Below are 19816 nucleotides of genomic sequence, written 5' to 3' on the forward strand. Positions count from 1 at the left end.
TGTTGCCGTCATGTCTATAGTTCATATTTACATCATGAAATGAAGTCAGTCAGCTGTTGTGTTCAGGTTTACAGGTATGTGCTGCACTTCTAACCTCTGACTTCTGCCGCTTGGAATAAACAGGCTTAGCAAATGTTTTAGCCTCCCATGATGCATAAAGTTTAATCAGATTATGTGTGTGTGTGTTGCTTTCAGGCACAAAGGTGAAAAAAGTAATAATTCTCTCTGGTTATTCCTGCTGCTCGCAGCCTAAAATACCGGCAGACAGAACTGTAGACAGTCAATTTAAAGCGTTTTTGTTCTTCCATCATGAATAAAAGGGTTTTGTGTTGACAAGACGTGCGTTACTTTGTCTCACACTTTTCTCTTCCGCACATGAACACACTACTGCAGTTTGCAGCAGCGTCTGTCAGCAATAAGGTTGGGGTGTGCCTGCCCTGACGGCGCTACAAAGGTCAATTTAGTTACATGTAATTCTGCTGCTATGATATACAACATGGTGGTGACCTGTGTGTGTGTGTGTGTGTGTGTGTGTGTGTGTGTGTGTGTGCATCAGAGAGAGGCTGAAGAGGTGAGGTAATCATAAGAGGCCGAATCTCACAATGCAGCCGTTCACAGAGACATTCCAGTGAGCTGCATAAGGAGGTCTGTTTGTCTGTGTGTGTGTGTGTGTGTGTGTGTTTTAGTGTATCCATGCTTTTGTGTGTCTGCGTGCTTCTTTGCATGAATATGTGCATATGAAGCAGCGTGTGCACGCGCATGAGGCAATGTTGGAGAAAGCATGTGCGATCCAAGGGGGAAAAAAAGGCAGAAAAGAAGGACGAGAGCTGTTGAGGAGATGAGGTAATACTCCTCATTACATCTTGGATGTGTGTGTGTGTGTGTGTGTGTGGCCAGAGATTTTACCTAATGAGACCGGCTGTCCTGTGAAGTGTTTATCGGACCCTGCAGAGCTGAAAGTCTCTCTCTGAGGTGAATTCTTCTTCTGGAGCCCAGCAGGACGTCCTCCTGAGGAGAAACCTCACTGATGTCTGCAACGACACATGCATAAGTCACCAGGTTTTATCATTTAGTTACTAAACCGTAACTTATGACATATTATTTTATTTAATCCACAATTAGAGATGTACTTTTGCAGTGTGTATGATATGTTGAAATCTGTCTCTCCTGCCGTTGCAGGCAAGCTGTGCAACAACGTTTAAGCAATATTTACACACCAGCTTGTAGTCAGAAGACTCAAACTAATTGTGGTCTTACGCTTCAGGTCCACTTCCCCCCTTTTACAACTCTTTTCTGTGTCTCATTGCCTTTTAACCTGTTGTTTCTGCACCTCGTTGCCCCCGTCTCCCCCTTCGCCTCCTCCTTCTGAACTCTCCATTACACTGCGGGGAGCTCCACAGGATCAATGATTTCATTGAGAAGGAGCCAGTGGTGCTATTAAAGAAGTGAGCTCACCATCCCCAGGGAGGTCTGACACATTATTCTCAATGACCTCGCCCTCCTCGCCACCTTACTTTCTCCCTTGACTTCTTCCTTTCTTCACCAATCCCCTCCCTCCTCTTCCTCCTTCCTCTTCTTCTCTGTTTCACGGAGCTGAGAACAGAGCTCTATTTTTAGGCCCAGACTCCTGCGGTCGTCACATCTGGCGCCAGTGGCCTCCGTGCTCTCACCCTGGCCAGTAGATACACAAACACACACATACATGTGGACAAATGCACACCCACCAGCCCCGCCCCAGCCGACACCAAAAGACCACAAAGGTCAAGGAATATGTGATGGAGAGTATCTATGACATCACCTCCTGATCTGAAAAGTGTCACACACTTTGAGGTCGAGCTGAACCCTGACATGATGCTTTTTTATTTCTGCAGGTCTGTATTGAGCTCATCTTTTAGGTTCCCAGTTTGATGAGGTATTGTCTTTATTATTAGACGGCATACACACTTCAGCAAGCATGCAGATGCACGCACATATGGACAGGCTCTCACACACACACACGCGTATAAACACACATGATGTGGTGCGAGGGACGCGGGAGGTCTGCGCTGAGTCGAGTTTTATGTAACAATGTTCTGTTTCTGCCAGCCTTCTCACCCCCTCCTTTCTTGGTCTCATTGGCCTCACATGATAAGCTTGATGTCATTTTCCCCTTCTTTCCCTGAAAACCGGAGAACGAAAACAGGCCTTTGTATGTGTGTGTGCGCGCACAGCCTGATGCGAGTGTGTGTGTGTGTGTGTGTGTTTATGTGTCTGTGTGTGAGTGTTTATGTGAGCCGTTGCCAAATGTTTCCACCATGACGTGATCTCTCTGCTCTGCTTGCCTCTTGCTCCTCTTCTCTTTCTCCTCCATCACTCAAAGTCCTTTGCTGGCTCAGAGGGCCCTCGAACACACACACACACACACACACACACACATATGCATCCACACAAGTGAAACGTACGCATACGTATGCGCTTAAGCATGTAGAGGAAGAAAATGACTATTTCTCCCAGATCCATTCATAGAGAGATGAGCTTTAATTCCAAATTGTGTGGAGCTCGTGATGTCAGTGCAGGCACACACACACACACACACACACACACACACACATCGATGAAATGTGTACGTAGAAAATGAAGCTTAGAAGAGCTGTTTCTTACTGTTCCACTTGAAGAGGAGTAAATTCTCAGTGGAAAATGCTTTTTTTTTTTTTTTTAACACCTTTTTACCTCCGGAACAAGACCTCCCCAAGTTAATCATATACTACAATACTGAATTTCCCTTTAGGGGATTAATAAAGTATTTTCATTTCATTTAAGACGACTAAAAAGTAACACAAATTAAGATATTGAATCTCCTTTTTAAAGGTATTGTTTTCATGTTTTCTTTTATACTTGGAGTCAGTAAAGTGCCGGAAATACTTCAGCCATGGAGACGGTTTGTAACGCGTATACAGTCCGTTCACAGTGCATAACTTCTGGCTCTTGAAATCTATCTAGAGGCTCTTGGAACGTCCCAGCCCACCCCTTTCATACATTCGTCCAACGTGGAATAAAAATAGTTTGTTGAAACTGTTACCTAGGCAGTGTCAACACATCAGGTCAACAGGAGCTGAAGTTGAACAGCTAAGCTAACCCGGGCTCGGTTCACCCCCATCAGCACCTCATAACTCAAACGTCCCCGAGGGTTCGGGCCAAGCGGTCTGTGCTTTGGTCGCCGTCAGTTTTCCGCTGCATTTATACTGATGACTCTGACACACATGTGGAGTGGAAATTTCCTAAAGGCACAAGAAGAAGAAGCTAGCAATTATGCTAGTTTATCCTACCAAGGCCTGGCCTGCTTCCACTGAATTCCATTCATGCTCGGACTGCCCACCGCTGCTCCTGTCGTAGCGTCATTCCTTGGAACAATGGCGAATTCCTGTTTATCACCGAGCCGTCTTTGATGCACTTTATCTCTGGCATGCCGCAGCGCTACTTCCTTATTTTCTCATGTTTGTGGCAGGGAGTTATTTCTTCATGTTAGCTGTTAGCAGAGGTTCTTCTTGGCTGCTTTGTAATTTGTGTTTCCTTGCAGTTTGCTAACTAAATTCCCAAACAAAGAAAAAGGCTTTAACTTCAGGATTTCTTTGCCAGAGCTGATTGTTTAAATCTTCTGGGATTTAACTCTTTTTCCTGGTATGTAGACAAACATGTAACAGCGGCCTTTTTACTGTAAATACATGCTGACCACACAGAAACTTTTGGGCTGAACCTCTGCTGTCCTGGCAGTTTCCTGATAAAGGCGCCAGATTTTCCATTGCCACGGCAACGGGCTAATTTTGGAGTTCCAGGGAAGCCAAAGGCTTCGGATTGAGGAATGCAGCAGTTTGTGATCATTCCTTGTCCTCCTGATACCTCCCCTCCTCTGCGCACACACACACATAAAAACACTTACATACACACACAGGTACACATTTCGTAGATGAAGTCAGGCCGACGCTGAGAGGCTATTTCCCCCTCAGTTGTGTAACTACTTCCTGCTTTAGATAAAGGAACATCGGAGCTCCCCAGGGTGAAAGGGAGACGCCTAAAGAACTCAGCATGTATACAAATGTGTATCGTAAGGATGTGCTTGTGTATTTACACTTCGGAACAGATTTTTATTTAGACACAAGAGGGAAGTTCAAAAGTCCCACAATCAGCTCTAGAAATCATTTAACAGCATGATGTAGGCGTTGGCAGGCTGCACACACAAACAGCTTGCTTAGTTCCTTTCATTGCATCACGTCATTGCTTCTCTATTGTTCTCCGGTGGCTGACGGACTGATGTCACTGCCGCGTTGTGGATGTGACACGTTCTCACACACACACACACACACATGCAAACACGCCGTCTTCATGTCATGTAGTCAGGAAAGCCGACCTTGACCTCGGTGCTACGATACCAGTCTCAGGCTTCACTTCAGAGTCACTTCAGGTTTTTTTTTTGTCCAATAAACACATTTTCTTTCCAGGATTTTTTGTGAAAATTAAGCTTTTTTTAATCTCTTGTGCAGGAAAATAGTTTAAATAAACACTTTCCTTCCTCTGCATCAATCTGCATTTGATGTCAGAGAAAAAACCAAGACTTGCAGTCATGTTGAAGATGATTGCTTATGCTAATCATAGCACGCATTTCCAGCAGAGACGCCCTGGTACAGTCTGACGCTGCCTTTGCTAATTGCAGGACAGGTAAACAGGACAAAGGAGGACAATGAAGTCGCTAGGGACCAGATGGCGCGGCTTCCAGCTCTGCTGTGGGGACAGTTTGTGTGTCAGCCTGCCTGCTGCGCTGAGAGGAGCTAATTAACACTCAGCTGATCTGAGACCTGCCTATCAGTTTGCATGTAGCAGCACAAGCTCATCAAACTGATCTGCTGTCAGCTCCTCTCTGACAGAGCAGTCGCTACCCCATGTGTCAGACTGTCCCACATGCGAAAGAGGTGGGGGGTGTTTTTATTACTTTAAAGTGCCCCCAGGAAACCTGTGCACCCCAGCTCGGGAGATTAGCATTTAAAATGTATCACCACTGTGTTCTGCTCAGGCGAACTTGAGTAGACAAACTCACCTCAGGGGAAATCAGCATGGACAGGAGCGTGCACATTCATTATGTTTTCATTAATGCAGGCTCATTTGCATATTTCCAGCCGATATTCCACCTCTTTGCATTCACACACATGCCTGAAACACTCGTAGAAACTCGTAAAAACAGCGTTAAACTCTCGCTCTTAGCTGGAATTTACGTTCATTTAACACGTGCATACAAGGTAAACACTCAGGTTACTCATGCATGCTTACAGGAGGATCAAGTTGTGTTCAGTATTACAGTGTCACAGCCCCCATTTTAATCTACACACACACACACACATCAATTGACACCTCCAACTGGGATTTTTAAGTAGTTTATCTGGTTTATGACGCCCTGTTTGGTCATGAAAACCCCCCTTGGTGTATTTGATAGCTACCTAATTCTCTCCCTTGTGTGTATATATAAATATATGTGTGTATATAAACGTATGAGTGTAAACTTACCTCTTGGCAGATTTAGTGATGCAGTAGCTGTGGTTTCTCAGCCCCTCCAGGGGGTAAAGCTGTTTGGAGAGTCTGCAGCGTGACTGATAGGAGGAAGCGTCCCCTCCAGGCTGCACAGATAGCAACAAAGCTAGCTCATGTATGAGAAAAGTCATCTGTACACCTTTCACCCGGCTGATTTGCATTCCTTCCATTTTCTTTGGTTCATCTTCCTTTTTAACTTCCTCACCTGTACTTTTACATCTCATTAAAGCTGCTTGTTTTGGCCTGAAGGTGGATGCAAAGTGATGACATCACAATCGCGCATCGATGGGAGGTCATGTTTTAGAAAATAACCCAGACGATGTCGCTGCAGATCTGATATTTTTCTCTCAAGTTTTTAAAAAATGAATAATATTGCACCTTATAACACACCTAGTAATCAATTATTTATTGAATCCAAAGTTCTGAAGTTTTATGACTTGGTTGATTTGTATACTGCTAAATTTATGTATCTAGTAAAACATAATCAAATTCCAAAAATTGCTCCAAGTAAAGTTTACAGAGAGGGAAACAAACTTTTGTTTAAGATATATTTATATAACTTAAGGGGAACATTTATGTTTGATAGGCCAATAGTTCGGACTACGATTAGGGAACATTGTTTATCTAATAAAGGGGTGATTTTGTGGAACAGCTTGTTGTGATGATCTAAATAAAGCTACTTCCATGTTACAGTTTAAAAACATTTTCAAGAGGACAGTGATGGAACAATATTTAATAGGTTAATAATTTTCTTAACTCTTATTAAGTGGAATGCTTTGATCATGATGAAATTTTTTTTTAAAATTATTTTCCTTTTATATTAAATTACATATTAAATGAATAGTAGATGCATCTCCAACGCCTTTGGTACTTTAAATTTGGAGAGAAGGGTGGATATAATAAGCCTTGGCTTCTGCCTACATCTGGTCAAATGAGAATGATGAAATTTATGTAATTTTATGTTGTTTAAATTTTGTTTGTGATGTAAATTTGACCAAACAATGATAAATACAAAATACAAATACAAAATATTAAATGTTTTTTTGTCAGCATGGCAAGGAGATGAGGACCTAAATGCAGAGATGGGAGCCAGAGATTCTGAATCTAGATGCTTAATAAAAAAACAAAACACAACTTAACTGAGGGCAAACTAAATGGGGAGACGACCAGAAGTACACACAAAGCACCAGCAACTGAAACACTGCAACAGAGGGGTAGAAATACACACAATAACACAACAAGACACAGGTGGAATGGATGAAACTCATGGAACAGAAACAAAGGCTGCACAGGAAACAAGGCGAGCGGACTGAACAGGGAAAACTACAAAATAAATCAGGAAAGTAAAACTAAAGACGCGACTTGAAACACATCAAGACAGTTTTTTACATTTTGCATAATTTGCACAAGATGTTTTAATACTTCATCATGTGCAGGCGCGCTTTTCTAATTTAAGTCACCATGAATTTTCTATGTCTATGTATTGATTTGAGCACCCCAACCCCACACACACACAGACACACACACACACACACCTTCCACACCTCCCACACCTCCCCCACCCTGACTCCATCCATCCATCTTTCCCGCGTTCTCCTCCGGTGACTACCTCACCCCCCAGGCATGGCAGCTGTGTTCTCCTGTAGGCATTACATCACTGCAAGAGCAGCCTTGTTACTGATCCCCTGACAACCACCACTATCAACACACACACACACACACACCGTTATACATGCACACAGACATGCACAGACATGCACTTAAGCTTGTATGTATTTGGAGTAAATAACTGTTAACCCTGTTGCAGCAATGTCCTCTTCGTCTTCCCCTCACCTTTGTATCACACACACACACACACACACACACACACACATGGCTTCACACAAACACTTAAAGCTAAACACACACATTAACTCACCACCCGAACCCGCTCTATCCAGAGAATGACGTCTCTCTTTCCTGTGATATCTTGACAGATGATCCGCAGTGTTGGGTGACACTTCTGCTGCTGCCTGTCTCCGCAGGAGGAACAGGGTGACGGCTTCAACAAAATATATCAAATGAAGTAAAAATACTGAAGTCAGCTGGAGATTTCTGTCGGATATTTAGGCTTTCAGGGCTAAGAGGAAAAAAAAACAGAAAATCTACAGTCAGGGAGACCCTGAATGTGTCACATGTGCCAAACGTGCAGAGTAGGTAGATAGGTAGGTAGGTAGATATATGGATAGAAAGATAATAATTACAGCTTTTAATCAAATATTCCATGTATGTAAAGCCTCAGAAGCAAAGTAGTGACAGTTTTCTGATTTTCTTTGTCTCGTGACAGAAAAATCTAATTTATTTTTTAGTTTTAAAGAACATTTTGTGATTTTAACTATTTCTCAGGTGATAAAAACACAAAGAAACAAACTTTGCAGGTAAAAAGTGTCTATAAAAGCAATCTCTTATATTTTTATTTAAACCTGCTTACATGGATCATTTACGTTGTTTAGTTCATTGAAAAAAAATGTCTCTATTTACATTTCTATTGTTGCCACAGAAGAGGCTTTTCATCATCTATCAGGTCACATCTGTCACTTTTTTAAGAAATTATAATTTTAAAAAAGTAAATCTTGTTAAATCTGTTATTATAGCTTCTCTTTGAAGCAAAACGGGACATAAATGAAGCATAAAATGATAAATCACTTTATCTTGTATGGAAATAAAACAAGGTTAAATGAAGTTAAATGAGGATATTTTATTAAAAAGAATGGGATCAAGCAACCTGACAACATTTTGCACACATCACGTTTCTCTCTACAGTAGCCTTTTTTTTAATGTCTCTTTTAATCTTCCATCTTTAATCAATCAAACAGCTGAACTTCTCTAAGCTTCAGGTTTCCTGAGCCTCATGTCCGGGTCTCCTGGGCCCCTTTGGCTTTTTAACACCTTCTCGCTTTTTAACCATATGCCTACATGTCATACTCGTCTCCCTGTCTGTTTTGGCCATTCCTTATTTATGTGTGTGTGTGTGTAAACTGAGCGTTGTCCCGGTAACAAGCCTGGTAACATAAAGGCACGCTCTAAATCTAAGAGGGAATCTCAGAGGAGGGGGTGCCGGGAGTGACCATACCACCTATTTCTGACACAGCAGGGCACACATGTGCAGTTAATAAAACACGCCTGGCTGTCATTTATAGCGTCTTGGCTGTAATCCTCTAATTAACACACCTACTATTCTGAGCCTTGTTACCCTGCTGAGGACTAGAGGAGGAAGAGGAGGAGGAGAAGGGGGCATGATGTTTACTTTAGGAACTCCAAAGGATCTGAGTATTAAAACAGCTTTTGTTGCTGTTGGCGTCCAGCTCCGTAGGTTTGCAGGTGTTAGGAAGTCGTCCATTTTAAAGCTGCTTTATGGCCTCCAGAACAACCCATTTGAGATGCAGATCAAACCGGGATGATTGACAAGCGTGTGTGAAGTGAAGTGACTCCCGTTGAGCACGGTGTAGGACCACTCCTGCTGCAGCCAGCTGCAGACGGAGTCTGTCTGACAATGGCTATTTTATTGGGTTGGGTGTGTTTGTTCAGGGCTTGACACCCTCCCAAAAACTGCCTGCATCTGTCACAAAGCTCATCATGAGCAAAGTGACCTATTTCCTCTCTCTGCCTCTCCCGCTCTTGCACAGAGGATGACGTAAGGCCGTGTTCTCACTGCTGTGTGATCATTCAGGGGTCCAGAGTGATGAGATGAGGTCAGTCAGCATGCAGGTGGCCCCCTCGCTACACATCTTGTATAAGCTTATTTGCCCTTTTTTTTTTTTTTGCAGTGACTTAATGTGCTTTAGGTCCATCTGACCTGGTTTGAATGTAATCAGTGTACCGTGACATCCCAATCAGAGACTCAGCAGACAGACAGGGAGGACATTTAACTGACCTTCTCATGTTACACTCTGTTTTTAGAAATTACTTTGAGAAAAGATGGTTGATTTAAGCCCCCTTTTTTATGTTTTTATAGCAAAGTTAATGGAATATTTCACTGAAACAGGAAAAGCAAAATGTAAAATGTGTATTTGCATTGTGATTAGTTAACATCTGTTCTTCCTGATGCATTTCCTAAAGTCGCTGCTGCTTCTTTCTGCAGCTAAACTCGTGGCCGACATGTTTGTCATTCCATAGTTGAGTACCAGGAGTCTGTGTCCTGTCAAATGAGCTGATGGCTGCTGGCCGCAAACTTGTTTGTTCTTCTCATCACCTCTAGTGTTCTCTTCCTCATTTCGTTTATTCCATCCAGATTTAATTGATCTCCTCTCCTCTCCATCATTTAAGAGAAGAACCAGCGACATTAACCAGAACAGGAAACGTTTATACATCCCCTCACCTTTCAGAGACACAGCAGCTGTTAACACACTGGCACAGCCTTAATCCCACCTCCATCTGTAAAAGCTGCTGCACATCTAAGACATTTCATCTAGGGGAGCACTCTTTCCTATTATTCTGTACATTTTAGTTCATTAGAGGGCCAGAATCCATATTTTAAGGAGCATATACATATATTTTGGGCATAATAAGGATTTAGTTGTTTAAAAAAAAACAGTCTATTTTGTGCGTAATTAGTTACTTTTTCAGCACTCAAGTGTAGAGAATGTGTTAAAGGCATCTCTGAGAACCAGATTAAGATGCACATCTGCACATTTTCCCTCAACAAGCCCGATCTTGCTCTGTCTTCTCTGTAATCAACGCTGCATATGCTATTAAAACTGATATCTGTGTTTCTAGCAGCTCGATTGTTTAGTATTTGCTGCAGTTCTTGCTTGACAGAGTTCAGCTTCGTAGTTAGGCTACTGAGGTGGCTGCATATTTGCTGGGTGAGTAAGGAATGTGGTTACGTGCCTTAGACATTAGCTATGACGGAGCGCTGGCTCCACAAGAGAGGGAGGTAGCTGTGGAGGGAAGGAGGGGGGAGGGAGGGAGGGAGGGAGGGAGGGTAGAGTCTGAGCTCACGGCAAGTGAGCTCATTCAAACCCAGAGCTCGGGGAGAGAGTGCAGCTCCGTCATCTTTTTGCAGAGAGAGTCAGAGGAGGAGGGAGGGAGAGGGAGGAGTGTAAGGCAGCGACTGAGCGAATGAGAGCGGAGCGGCACAACAATAGTGGGCTGCTCTTGTAGCTGTGTGCTCAGAGACAGAGAGAGCGCTCAGAGGAACACACAGACGCTCTGTGAAGCAGCTGCAGGCAGATCACAGCTGGCGTTTACGTGCTTGCGTACTTTTTGTTTTCCTACTTTTCTCTCCGAGGCCTCCGAGCTTCACGAAAACCACAGAGTTGCCAAATATTGACGTGGGAGCATTCTAGGAATTTTTGCGGTTACGGCATTGGAGTTTGGCCATATGTTGACGTGAGGAGTGTGTCCACAGACATATTAGACTGTTTTATAGATATTTTTAGTTGTCTGTGGTTCATTCACTGCCTGGACGCAGGAGCAGCCGATCCAGCCGGTGGAGTTCTGTGGACTTTGTGGACACTCAGCGTCATCCCGTCCTGATATTTTTGATTGGCGAGGATTCACTCTGTCCCTGAAGGACGGAGATCCAGAACATTTCTGTCTGCGTGCACGTGCGAGGCAGCGTTGGCACTAGGGGATGCCTCTGGATGTGGTGATTGCCCCGGCAGAGGACTGCTTCTGGCCCGATCTGCAGGACACAGACATGAGGCTGAAGATCAGAGTTCGCCGGATGAAGGAGGGGAGAGAGCTTAGAGGTGTGTATCCACCTGGAGGAAAAAGGATGTGTGCATGTGTGTGTGAGCAAGTTAATAAGACCTGAGCATCCCTGTTTGGAGACCACCATGTAGAAGATAAAGGCCTGTGCATGTAAAAGATGCAGAGCGTGTGGAGAAGGATTATAGAAATGGATTTTAGGGAGGTAAACACTGTTTTTACAGGACGCAGTAGTGAATGAGGGGAAACCTGTAATGCTCTATGCACTGCAGATGCGTACAAAAGGCTCCACAGACTGTCAGGTATTCCAGTCCATGCTTGCTGCAAACCAAAGATAGATGTAAAGTGAATTTTAAGGATCCGTACCAGATCGATTCCTAGATTTACAGAAACAAGCGGGTGAATTAAAGCATCATAAGATCTGAGCCAAACCTGCTCGTTGTTTTCTCTCTTTTGTTTGTGTAGCTAACGTGTTCAGAGAGCCAGAGTAGGAAGAAGGGGGGGATTAAAAGGATGACATCATGAAGATGAGAAGCGATGAAGAGGAAAGAGAGGAGAGAAAAAGGGCTCAGAGTGAAGAATAAGAGCCGTGACCCGCAGTATGACATAGTGCTCATGCTCTCTTAGCCTGTGGTCATTGAGATGTAAAACTATTACAAAGGCTCTTTTTCCTTCTTCTGCTCCACTCTTGGCTTTTTGCACTCATTCCTGCTCTCTCTCTCCCGCTGCAGAACGGTGTCTTATGGAGACTATGTTATCAATATGTGTGCAGGGTGCACTGCAGGTGCTTAACATAACACCTTTTCACACAGAGCGATGAGGCAATGCCAAATTATGGTGCTGAAGAAAAGAAATCCAGCAACACAGCTGCACACTTTGCACATTAAAATTCATTAAAATTAACCTGCTTGTATTACTGAGTCTGAATATGAGTGCAAAGTTTCGAATGTAAGTGGGATCTCGGAGATCTGGTGTGAAGCAGTTAACCTAGCAGCTCTGCACATGTTCATGCCCAGTCAATCCACACACAGTTTCCTACTTTTTATGTTAATTTGCCTTGTTGGAAAAAGACATCACACGTTCACCATCATCAGATGAAAATAGTGCCGAAGCACTTTAACACATCACTGTGGAAACAGGCTAAATGACTGGAGGGTTTATGGTCTTATATTGCCGTGACGCCGCACTGCTGGAGCAGCAGTTGATCAAAGTGACACAGTCTCGCTATCTGTCCGCTCAGATAAAGAAACAATAAACTGTTTAACCGTCAGCCAGCATGACAGCATGTTAATCATACAGCCATTTCAGGCGGTCATAAAGCTGACACGACGGATGAGAAGCAATGACCTCATCCTCCTGGATCATCAATATTCTGTCAATCTACACTTTTCTGACAGACGTTGCTCAATCTCAACACTTTTCTTCGGGCTGCAGCTCAGCCTTTGTGGAGCTGAGAGGGACATGTGTGCAATGATGTCATGTTGGCAGGGTGAGGGGGCTCACATTGAGATGCTAATGTCCCCTCATAGTGGAGGGGACAGCTGGAGGGGCACAGAGGGATGGCGTCATGTCTCCCCTGATATGAACCACAGAGGAAAGCCACAGAGGGGTGCAGGGTAGTTATTCAGGCAAATCAATGCCCCTAGGGCTTTGTGTGTGTGTGTGTGTGTGTGTGTGTGTGTGTGTGTGTGTGTGTGTGTGTGTGTGTGTGTGTGTGTGTGTGTGTGTGTGTGTGTTTCCCCTCCATTAACAGACGAGTTAAAGAGGACACACAGAAGCTGAAGCACACACATGAGAGGAGGGGTGAGCTTGTATTGACAAGGCAGTCAATTGTACCAACAGCGGTGATGTAACAGCAGAGCTGCGATTAGGGACAACGGCCAGGCAGGTGTTTCCCGGCATCTTTCAGATTCCCACCTTTCTTTTTTTTTTTTTTTCTACACAACGTTCATATAAGCCGCGTCTTAAAACAGAAACTCAGGGTGTTGAGTGACGAGGACGGGAGGTTTACAAGCAGGGAACAAAGAAGGCCTGAGTTTTTTGGCTGAGACGGGAGCAAGCGGGGAAAATAAGCAGTTGCATAAATGATGAAGCGGGCAGAGAAGAACGGAAAAAGGAAGTCAGCGCTGGCTAGTGTTGCCGATGGCGACACAGTGCCCTCTTTCCTGCCTGTGTGTTTTCATTTTGCCAGAACTTTTTTTTTTTTTTTTTACTTTTTTAAAACTGGGTTAGTCACATCCTGTCCAAGTACATTTTCATGACTTCAGCGCGTCTGACTGAAAATGACTTTTAACTCTCCCACAAGCTCCTATCTTTCTTCCACACTGAACATTAACGTTCTCTACCACCAGTGCTCCAGACTTGCAGTTAAAACTTGGCTGCATAGTGAGTTTATCTCATGAGTTTAATGAAGCGCCACGCTGGTTTTAGCGTGAACTCATCATTCCTGTGATGTCATCGTAATGGGCAGCTGTGTGTCATGGGGTATTTTCTATGACAACAGCATGAGTGTACTGTGTGTTTTTTTTATTTAAAAAAAAAAAAAAAAATTCAGAGATGTGTCATCGTTTACTTATAGATAAATATGAGGACATGTCTATTTTTGTCTATTTTTAAAGATTTTTTCTCTTTGTTATTTTATCCTTACAACACCAAAGGGCAACAAGTCAACATCACTGTCCTTCATTGTTGTCATGGCAACTTTAAGTAGAGTGGCTTCAGGTGACAAGGTGCCAAAAACACACTTTATCCTCCGTGACTAACATCCATTAGCGACGGCCGTGTAAAAGCTTTGACTACACAGAAGGTGTTTGTGATTGCGTTGACGTAATCTCAGTGTAATGTTATAGCTCCTGAAAAAAAAAGCAGGCAAGCACTCCAAGTTCTGTCTCTTATCTCTGACTCCCATCTCACTGCATGCCAGTAACCCCCTTACTCACCCCCTCATTCACACCCACCGCGCTTTCATGTTTATTTAACATCAGAGGAGGTCAGTTGCAGTAATCATGCTTCTGATTGTTAATCCAGCCACACACCAGATCAAAGTCAAACACACTTTCTCCTCGGTGTTAAGCCAGCAAACACACACACTGTCCACCGTGAAACATCCTGTCTTGAGTATTTCTAACAACTGTCTAACAATGTCCTCACAGTGAAAGGGAAATGGTTGCAGTGTGACGTGAGGCTTTTCCTGTTGATTTAATGAACTCCAGGAATTTCGCTCTACCTCTCTTCCTGACTCAGATACAGTAAATACTGTAGGTAGAAGTTAAAAAAAAAAAAAAAAAAAAAAAAAAAAACCATCTAAGTGTGTGTATTTTCCAGCATGAGCTGCCTGGGAACAGAGAAACCAGGAAGAAGCCTTTCATGGAGCTCTTCCTCCTTCTGTTTTATCACTTAGTGACGCTGTAGTGCTTCAGTAAACAGACGCCGGAGGAGTTTAGTCAACACAGAGGAGCCCAAAAAGTTAAATGACACGAAATTTTCCCTCCTAAATCCTCAAAGTTATCTGATCATTCTTTCTGCATCTGTGCTTCTTCTCCGCTTAACCCCCCCTCTTCATGTGGAGCACTGATGTCATCGCTCTGCCGGTTGCCATTAATAACTGGAAACAGACAGGCCTTCTTCACTCTGCTCTTAAAGTGACAGCGCGTCTAAAAAAGCACTGGTCATGATGCTCCACATATCTCATATGTTCTCCCCTGAAGAATTTCCACTACTTTTGTTTTTATTTATGCCAGATGTTGTGTGTGTTGAGCACACACACTCTTGCACGCTGCTGGCACCGTTTGCTGCTACATGAGTTGTGCAGCTGGGTGTGTGTTACAATGGAGAGGGATGTCCTGCATGCACTCTGCTGTGTGTGCTGCTTTAGAATAGTGATGTCATGTCTCACTCTCACTCAGTGCATGTGGTGTTTATGTGTGGGTGTGTGTGTTTTAGGCGTGGACGCACTACGACCCAGATTGGGTCAATCAGGGCTGAAGATAGATTAGGTTCTAATCTCCTTTCTGGGTCTCAAGGTTTCCTTGAAGCACTCCCCTCCCTTTTCAGCACTCATCCTCAACACACACCTCACCCCCAAATCCTCTGTTGTCCCCCTCCCTGCAGAGTAATCATGACTGTGGACAAGTGTGTGTGCGTGTGTGTGCATACACTGTGTGGAGAGACAATTAAAGATAGCGAGAGTGAGTATTAAGCATATGTTCTCTGCAACATTATGATCTTTGTGCAGACATCTGTGTGTGTGTGTGTGTGTCTATGTCCATCGCGGTTGTCAGGGGGATGTTACAGAGCCTCTGTCCTGGCCCTGCACCTGTGGCCTCTTTCATTCCCCCAGCCTGACGCAATGCACTGCTACAGGACATGAGCTCATGCAGGAAACAGAGCCACACACACACTCTCTCTCTCACACACACACACACACATATATTTGCCAAAAGCGGAGCCGCCTGCCTCTTAAAGGGCCAGACACGCATTCCTGGCCGCCCAGCAGTTAACCTAACACACACAGAAGCACAGAGAGCCTCTTTTTTTCTTTTGCTTCTGTTTCACTAAGCGGGACCCAGACATTGTAGCCCAGATTCAACCTCTGAATGTCGGCTGAGCGTCTGTCTGTGTGCTCATGGTGAAGCAATGTTCCTGATGAGCTCGCTGGAGCTTTTTGCAGAGTTTCCAGTGCAGAGAGGGACTGTTCAGTGGAAAGTCTTTAGTTTGCCTAACCGGTTCTTGTCTTGTCCTCTGTTCTTGCAGGAGGTTTTGCAGCTTTCTCCTCCTGTTTCCCTGGCCTGTGTGAGGGGAAGCCTGCCACTGCTCTGCCAATGAGCTTGTCCCAGCCCTGTTTGCCTGTTGCTAATGTAGGGCCCACTCGCATCCTGCCTCACCTCTACCTAGGTTCACAGAAAGACGTCCTCAACAAGGTATAACTCACATCGTTGCTTATTATCGAAAGGCTTTTTACCATGATCTCGCAACAATCCATGACCGTAAACCACTTCCAACGCTGTCTCTGTAGGATCTGATGGTTCAGAACGGAATCACCTATGTGCTGAATGCCAGCAATACCTGCCCCAAGCCAGACTTCATCAGCGAGAGCCATTTCATGCGCATCCCAGTCAATGACAACTACTGCGAGAAGTTGCTCCCATGGCTGGACAAAACTAATGAATTCATAGGTAAGTAGAGCAACAAAAAAGATTAGAAACAGAAAGGGAAGAGCCTCTGCAAGGAAGTAAATTCTTTTCAAGTTATGCGTCAAAAGATTGCTGTGAAATTCAGTACAACATGGCTGCGCGTTGTCTCAGTTGTGAAGCATTCACGTGCAGCTTAGAAAACAATAGTGTATGTTGTAACACGTCTGTTCAGATGACTCCCCGTATTCTTCCGGATAAAGACTGAGACATGTCAGGGATGCACAGCGTTGCGTGTTTTGCTGGAAAGCTGTGTGTGTATTCACACTTGTTCACTGCCTTCCCCAACAGACAAAGCTAAGGTGTCAAACTGCAGAGTCATTGTCCACTGCCTGGCTGGAATCTCGCGTTCAGCAACCATCGCCATCGCATACATTATGAAGACAATGGGCTTGTCATCAGATGATGCCTACAGGTGCGTTTGCTCCTCCCTCCTACTTCCAGCTGAGCTAAGGTGTCCGTCGTGTGAAATGAAATTGTTAGAAGGCTTTGCTTTGTCCCAGTGGGATCATTTTGCTGCAACGATTGATGTTCTGTACATCCATTAAACTCTTTTTGTACATTGATTTGGAGAAACCCTCTTAAAAAACCCTTTTGTTAACATGGTTCTGTATATCGCAGTACTTCCTTTGAACAGCATTGCAGTAACCTCTATGTTTAACCATTTGTCCCGACAGGTTTGTGAAGGACAGAAGGCCGTCCATATCCCCAAACTTCAACTTCCTGGGTCAGTTGCTGGAGTTTGAGAAGGGCCTCCGATTACTCAAAGCTTTAACTTCTGATGACAAGATCTCCGAAAACAACTCCAAGCACAGCTCGGAGGTTAACGGAGTCACTCCAGGTTGTGAGATGAACGGTCACCACAGCAGCTGTGACTCATCTGTGGCAGAGCCACACATCCCAGCAGAACCCAAGCTGCCATCGCCCACATCCCTCCAGCAAGGCTTCAATGGCCTGCACCTCTCTGCAGAGAGGATCATGGACACGAACCGGCTTAAACGCTCCTTCTCGCTGGACATTAAGTCTGTCTACTCTCCTAACAGTCTGCACTGCCCCAGCCTGGCACCCACTCATGCTGAAGACGTCCCCAAACTGTGCAAACTTGACAGCCCAGGAACAGGAACCTCCAATGGTGTCTGCTCCCAGTCGCCCGTCCTAGACAGCCCCAGCTCTTCCGATTCTCCTTTCCCCTCACCAGGCAGTGGGGGCAGCATAGGAGGTTTGGGGCTTTGTGGAATTGAAGGAGCCCACCGGTCTAATACCGCCTCATCCAGAGCCAGAAGAAAAAATAAGCACAGCTGGAACAGTTCTCCAGTCCACTCCCAACCAAACCAAGCTCCACAATCCCTCAGCTTGTTGCTGGACCACAAGAGCCCCAGCCTGGACGAAAACCTGAAGGGCTCCCTGCTCCTCCCACTACCCTCCCTACCAACGGTGGGGTCTGGAGCCATGTGGACCAAACACAGAGACACTGTCCAGGCCACCACCCCTGTCACTCCAGTTACTCCAACCACAGATGCGCCCTGGCATTTCGGGGCAGAGGAAGGCGGTGAGGGAGAGATGGAGCTGGGAGGAAGGGACGGAAGGAGCGAGGAGTCGTCGGTGAGGTTTGGGAGCAGCTCGGCATATGTGGCATTTGGGTGCAGTGAAGGTGTGAGGTTACGAGACAAATCCCAGAGGGAGAAACCCTCAGCACCACAGACACAGAGAGACCACCGGGATTCCACGCCGTCGTCAGCAGTGGCCATGTCCAATGGCTCCAACAACAGCGCGCCCGCATCGGACAAGCAGTTCAAGCGGCGCAGCTGTCAGATGGAGTTCGAAGACGGCATCTCCGAATCAAGGTCCAGAGAAGAACTAGGGAAGATCGGGAAGCAGTCAAGCTTCTCTGGTAGCATGGAGATCATCGAAGTGTCCTGACACATAATGGACATGATCAGAGCTGCACCTTGGAGGCAAAAATGGACCTGATGAGACAAGAGGAAGGCGCAATAGGTGGAGCCGAGGAGGGCTTTTTCGTGCTCCTCTCATAGACAGTGTTAAAGACTCCAACTGAGGCTGAGAGTCAATGTGAACTGTTAGCAAGTGAAGTAGGAACCTCACCTGGACAGACAAAGCCTCAGATGCGATGCTCGGCTGAAGTGAAGCCTGGGGGGAGAGGAAATGAATGGGTGATTGTTGGTACTGAAACTCTTTATGTTGATGAGCTCTGTCACAGTTGCAAAGAAATTACCCTGAGCAAATGTCATGTTGCATCCTTAATATATACAACTCCTTTACTTTGACAGATTAGACACAAACTGCTTGCCTGTGGTCAAATGTAATGTGCTTCAGTGGGTGTATAGCTTGTGATTTGAAGCCCCATATTTCCTCCCGAAGCTTCACCCGTGTGTCAGAGAGCCTCAGAACCATGCACGGCTACATCCGCCCCCCTTCCCAGTGGCTCTGCCTGTCATAGATGCTGCATAACAACATCAACAGTGGACTCCTTAATGGCACCATCTCTTCACCTCAACACAGCACAAAGCAGAGAGATCCTAAAGACTTTTGAAAAATAAAACAAAAAAGGCGGTACTGCATTCAAACAATGAAGGATCCTCAACGTTTTGTTGATGAAAAGACTGAGTAAAAGACTTGTACTGATGGGCAGTATTTCCTCCCTCCCCTTAAAGCACAGTGTGTCTTTCCTGACTTTGGCTTTCTTGTTTCCAGTGTTAACAGCGCGATGGGCCTGCGGTTTCAGGATGCTCCCCTAAAAAAAAAAAAAAAAAAAAACCCTCCCTAAATGAACCCAGTCACTACTTCTGGTCACCAGTGAGCATGCACCTGAGAGGCTGACTGCAGACAGACAAATACTATATATACAATATGAATATATAGCGAGTTTTAACAGACTTCTCTTCAGTTATAGTTTTAATTTATTGTATTGGTTCATTCTGGTAATGAGAAATAATATAATGTTTTGTGGATTTGTTTCTTTTTTTTCTTTTGTTGAATTATTATTATTATTATTTGCTGTATGGTATTTATGAACACACACTCATACAAATACACACATTCAACAAATTCAGCAAGCAATATGTGCTGTTCCTTCTTTGGAGAGAGTGATGTATGACTTTGAAATGCACTTTTCTGCTTTCTGGCAGCCAATTACCATTCACACCCTGGCAACACGATGCTCCAAAAGCCAAGTTTTGCCTTTATTTTATACCTGGGTGGACGACACAGACGTCCGATTAATGACATCTGTAAAAACAGGATCTTTGTTTTGGCTCAACTGCAGTGTGAATTATTGGATTTATCACATTTGAGGGCTCCAGTAACAACTGGAAAGACTGTTTCGTTGGACGGCGTGCAGAGGGAGTCAGAGCAGCCGCACA

General features: G+C 44.7%; 1 protein-coding gene across 3 annotated transcripts in view; it reads left to right on the forward strand.

Moving 5' to 3' along the window:
- The window catches only part of dusp8a (dual specificity phosphatase 8a), a 42240-nt gene extending 22734 nt beyond the window's left edge, over positions 1-19506 (forward strand). For 2 of the 3 annotated variants that reach the window (XM_079252226.1, XM_079252227.1), the window contains exons 4-7: positions 16000-16166; positions 16262-16421; positions 16728-16851; positions 17114-19506. In XM_079252226.1, coding sequence (XP_079108352.1) covers positions 16000-16166; positions 16262-16421; positions 16728-16851; positions 17114-18356 — 1694 coding nt within the window. In that variant the 3' untranslated portion in view covers positions 18357-19506. Of the gene's footprint in view, positions 1-10639; positions 11289-15999; positions 16167-16261; positions 16422-16727; positions 16852-17113 lie in introns of those variants that run through there. The other variant, XM_079252228.1, reaches the window with a different exon arrangement.
- Positions 19507-19816: the final 310 nt, after the last annotated feature.

The sequence above is a fragment of the Telmatherina bonti genome, assembly GCF_933228915.1.
Source record: "Telmatherina bonti genome assembly, chromosome: 2".
Lineage (NCBI taxonomy): Eukaryota > Metazoa > Chordata > Actinopteri > Atheriniformes > Telmatherinidae > Telmatherina > Telmatherina bonti.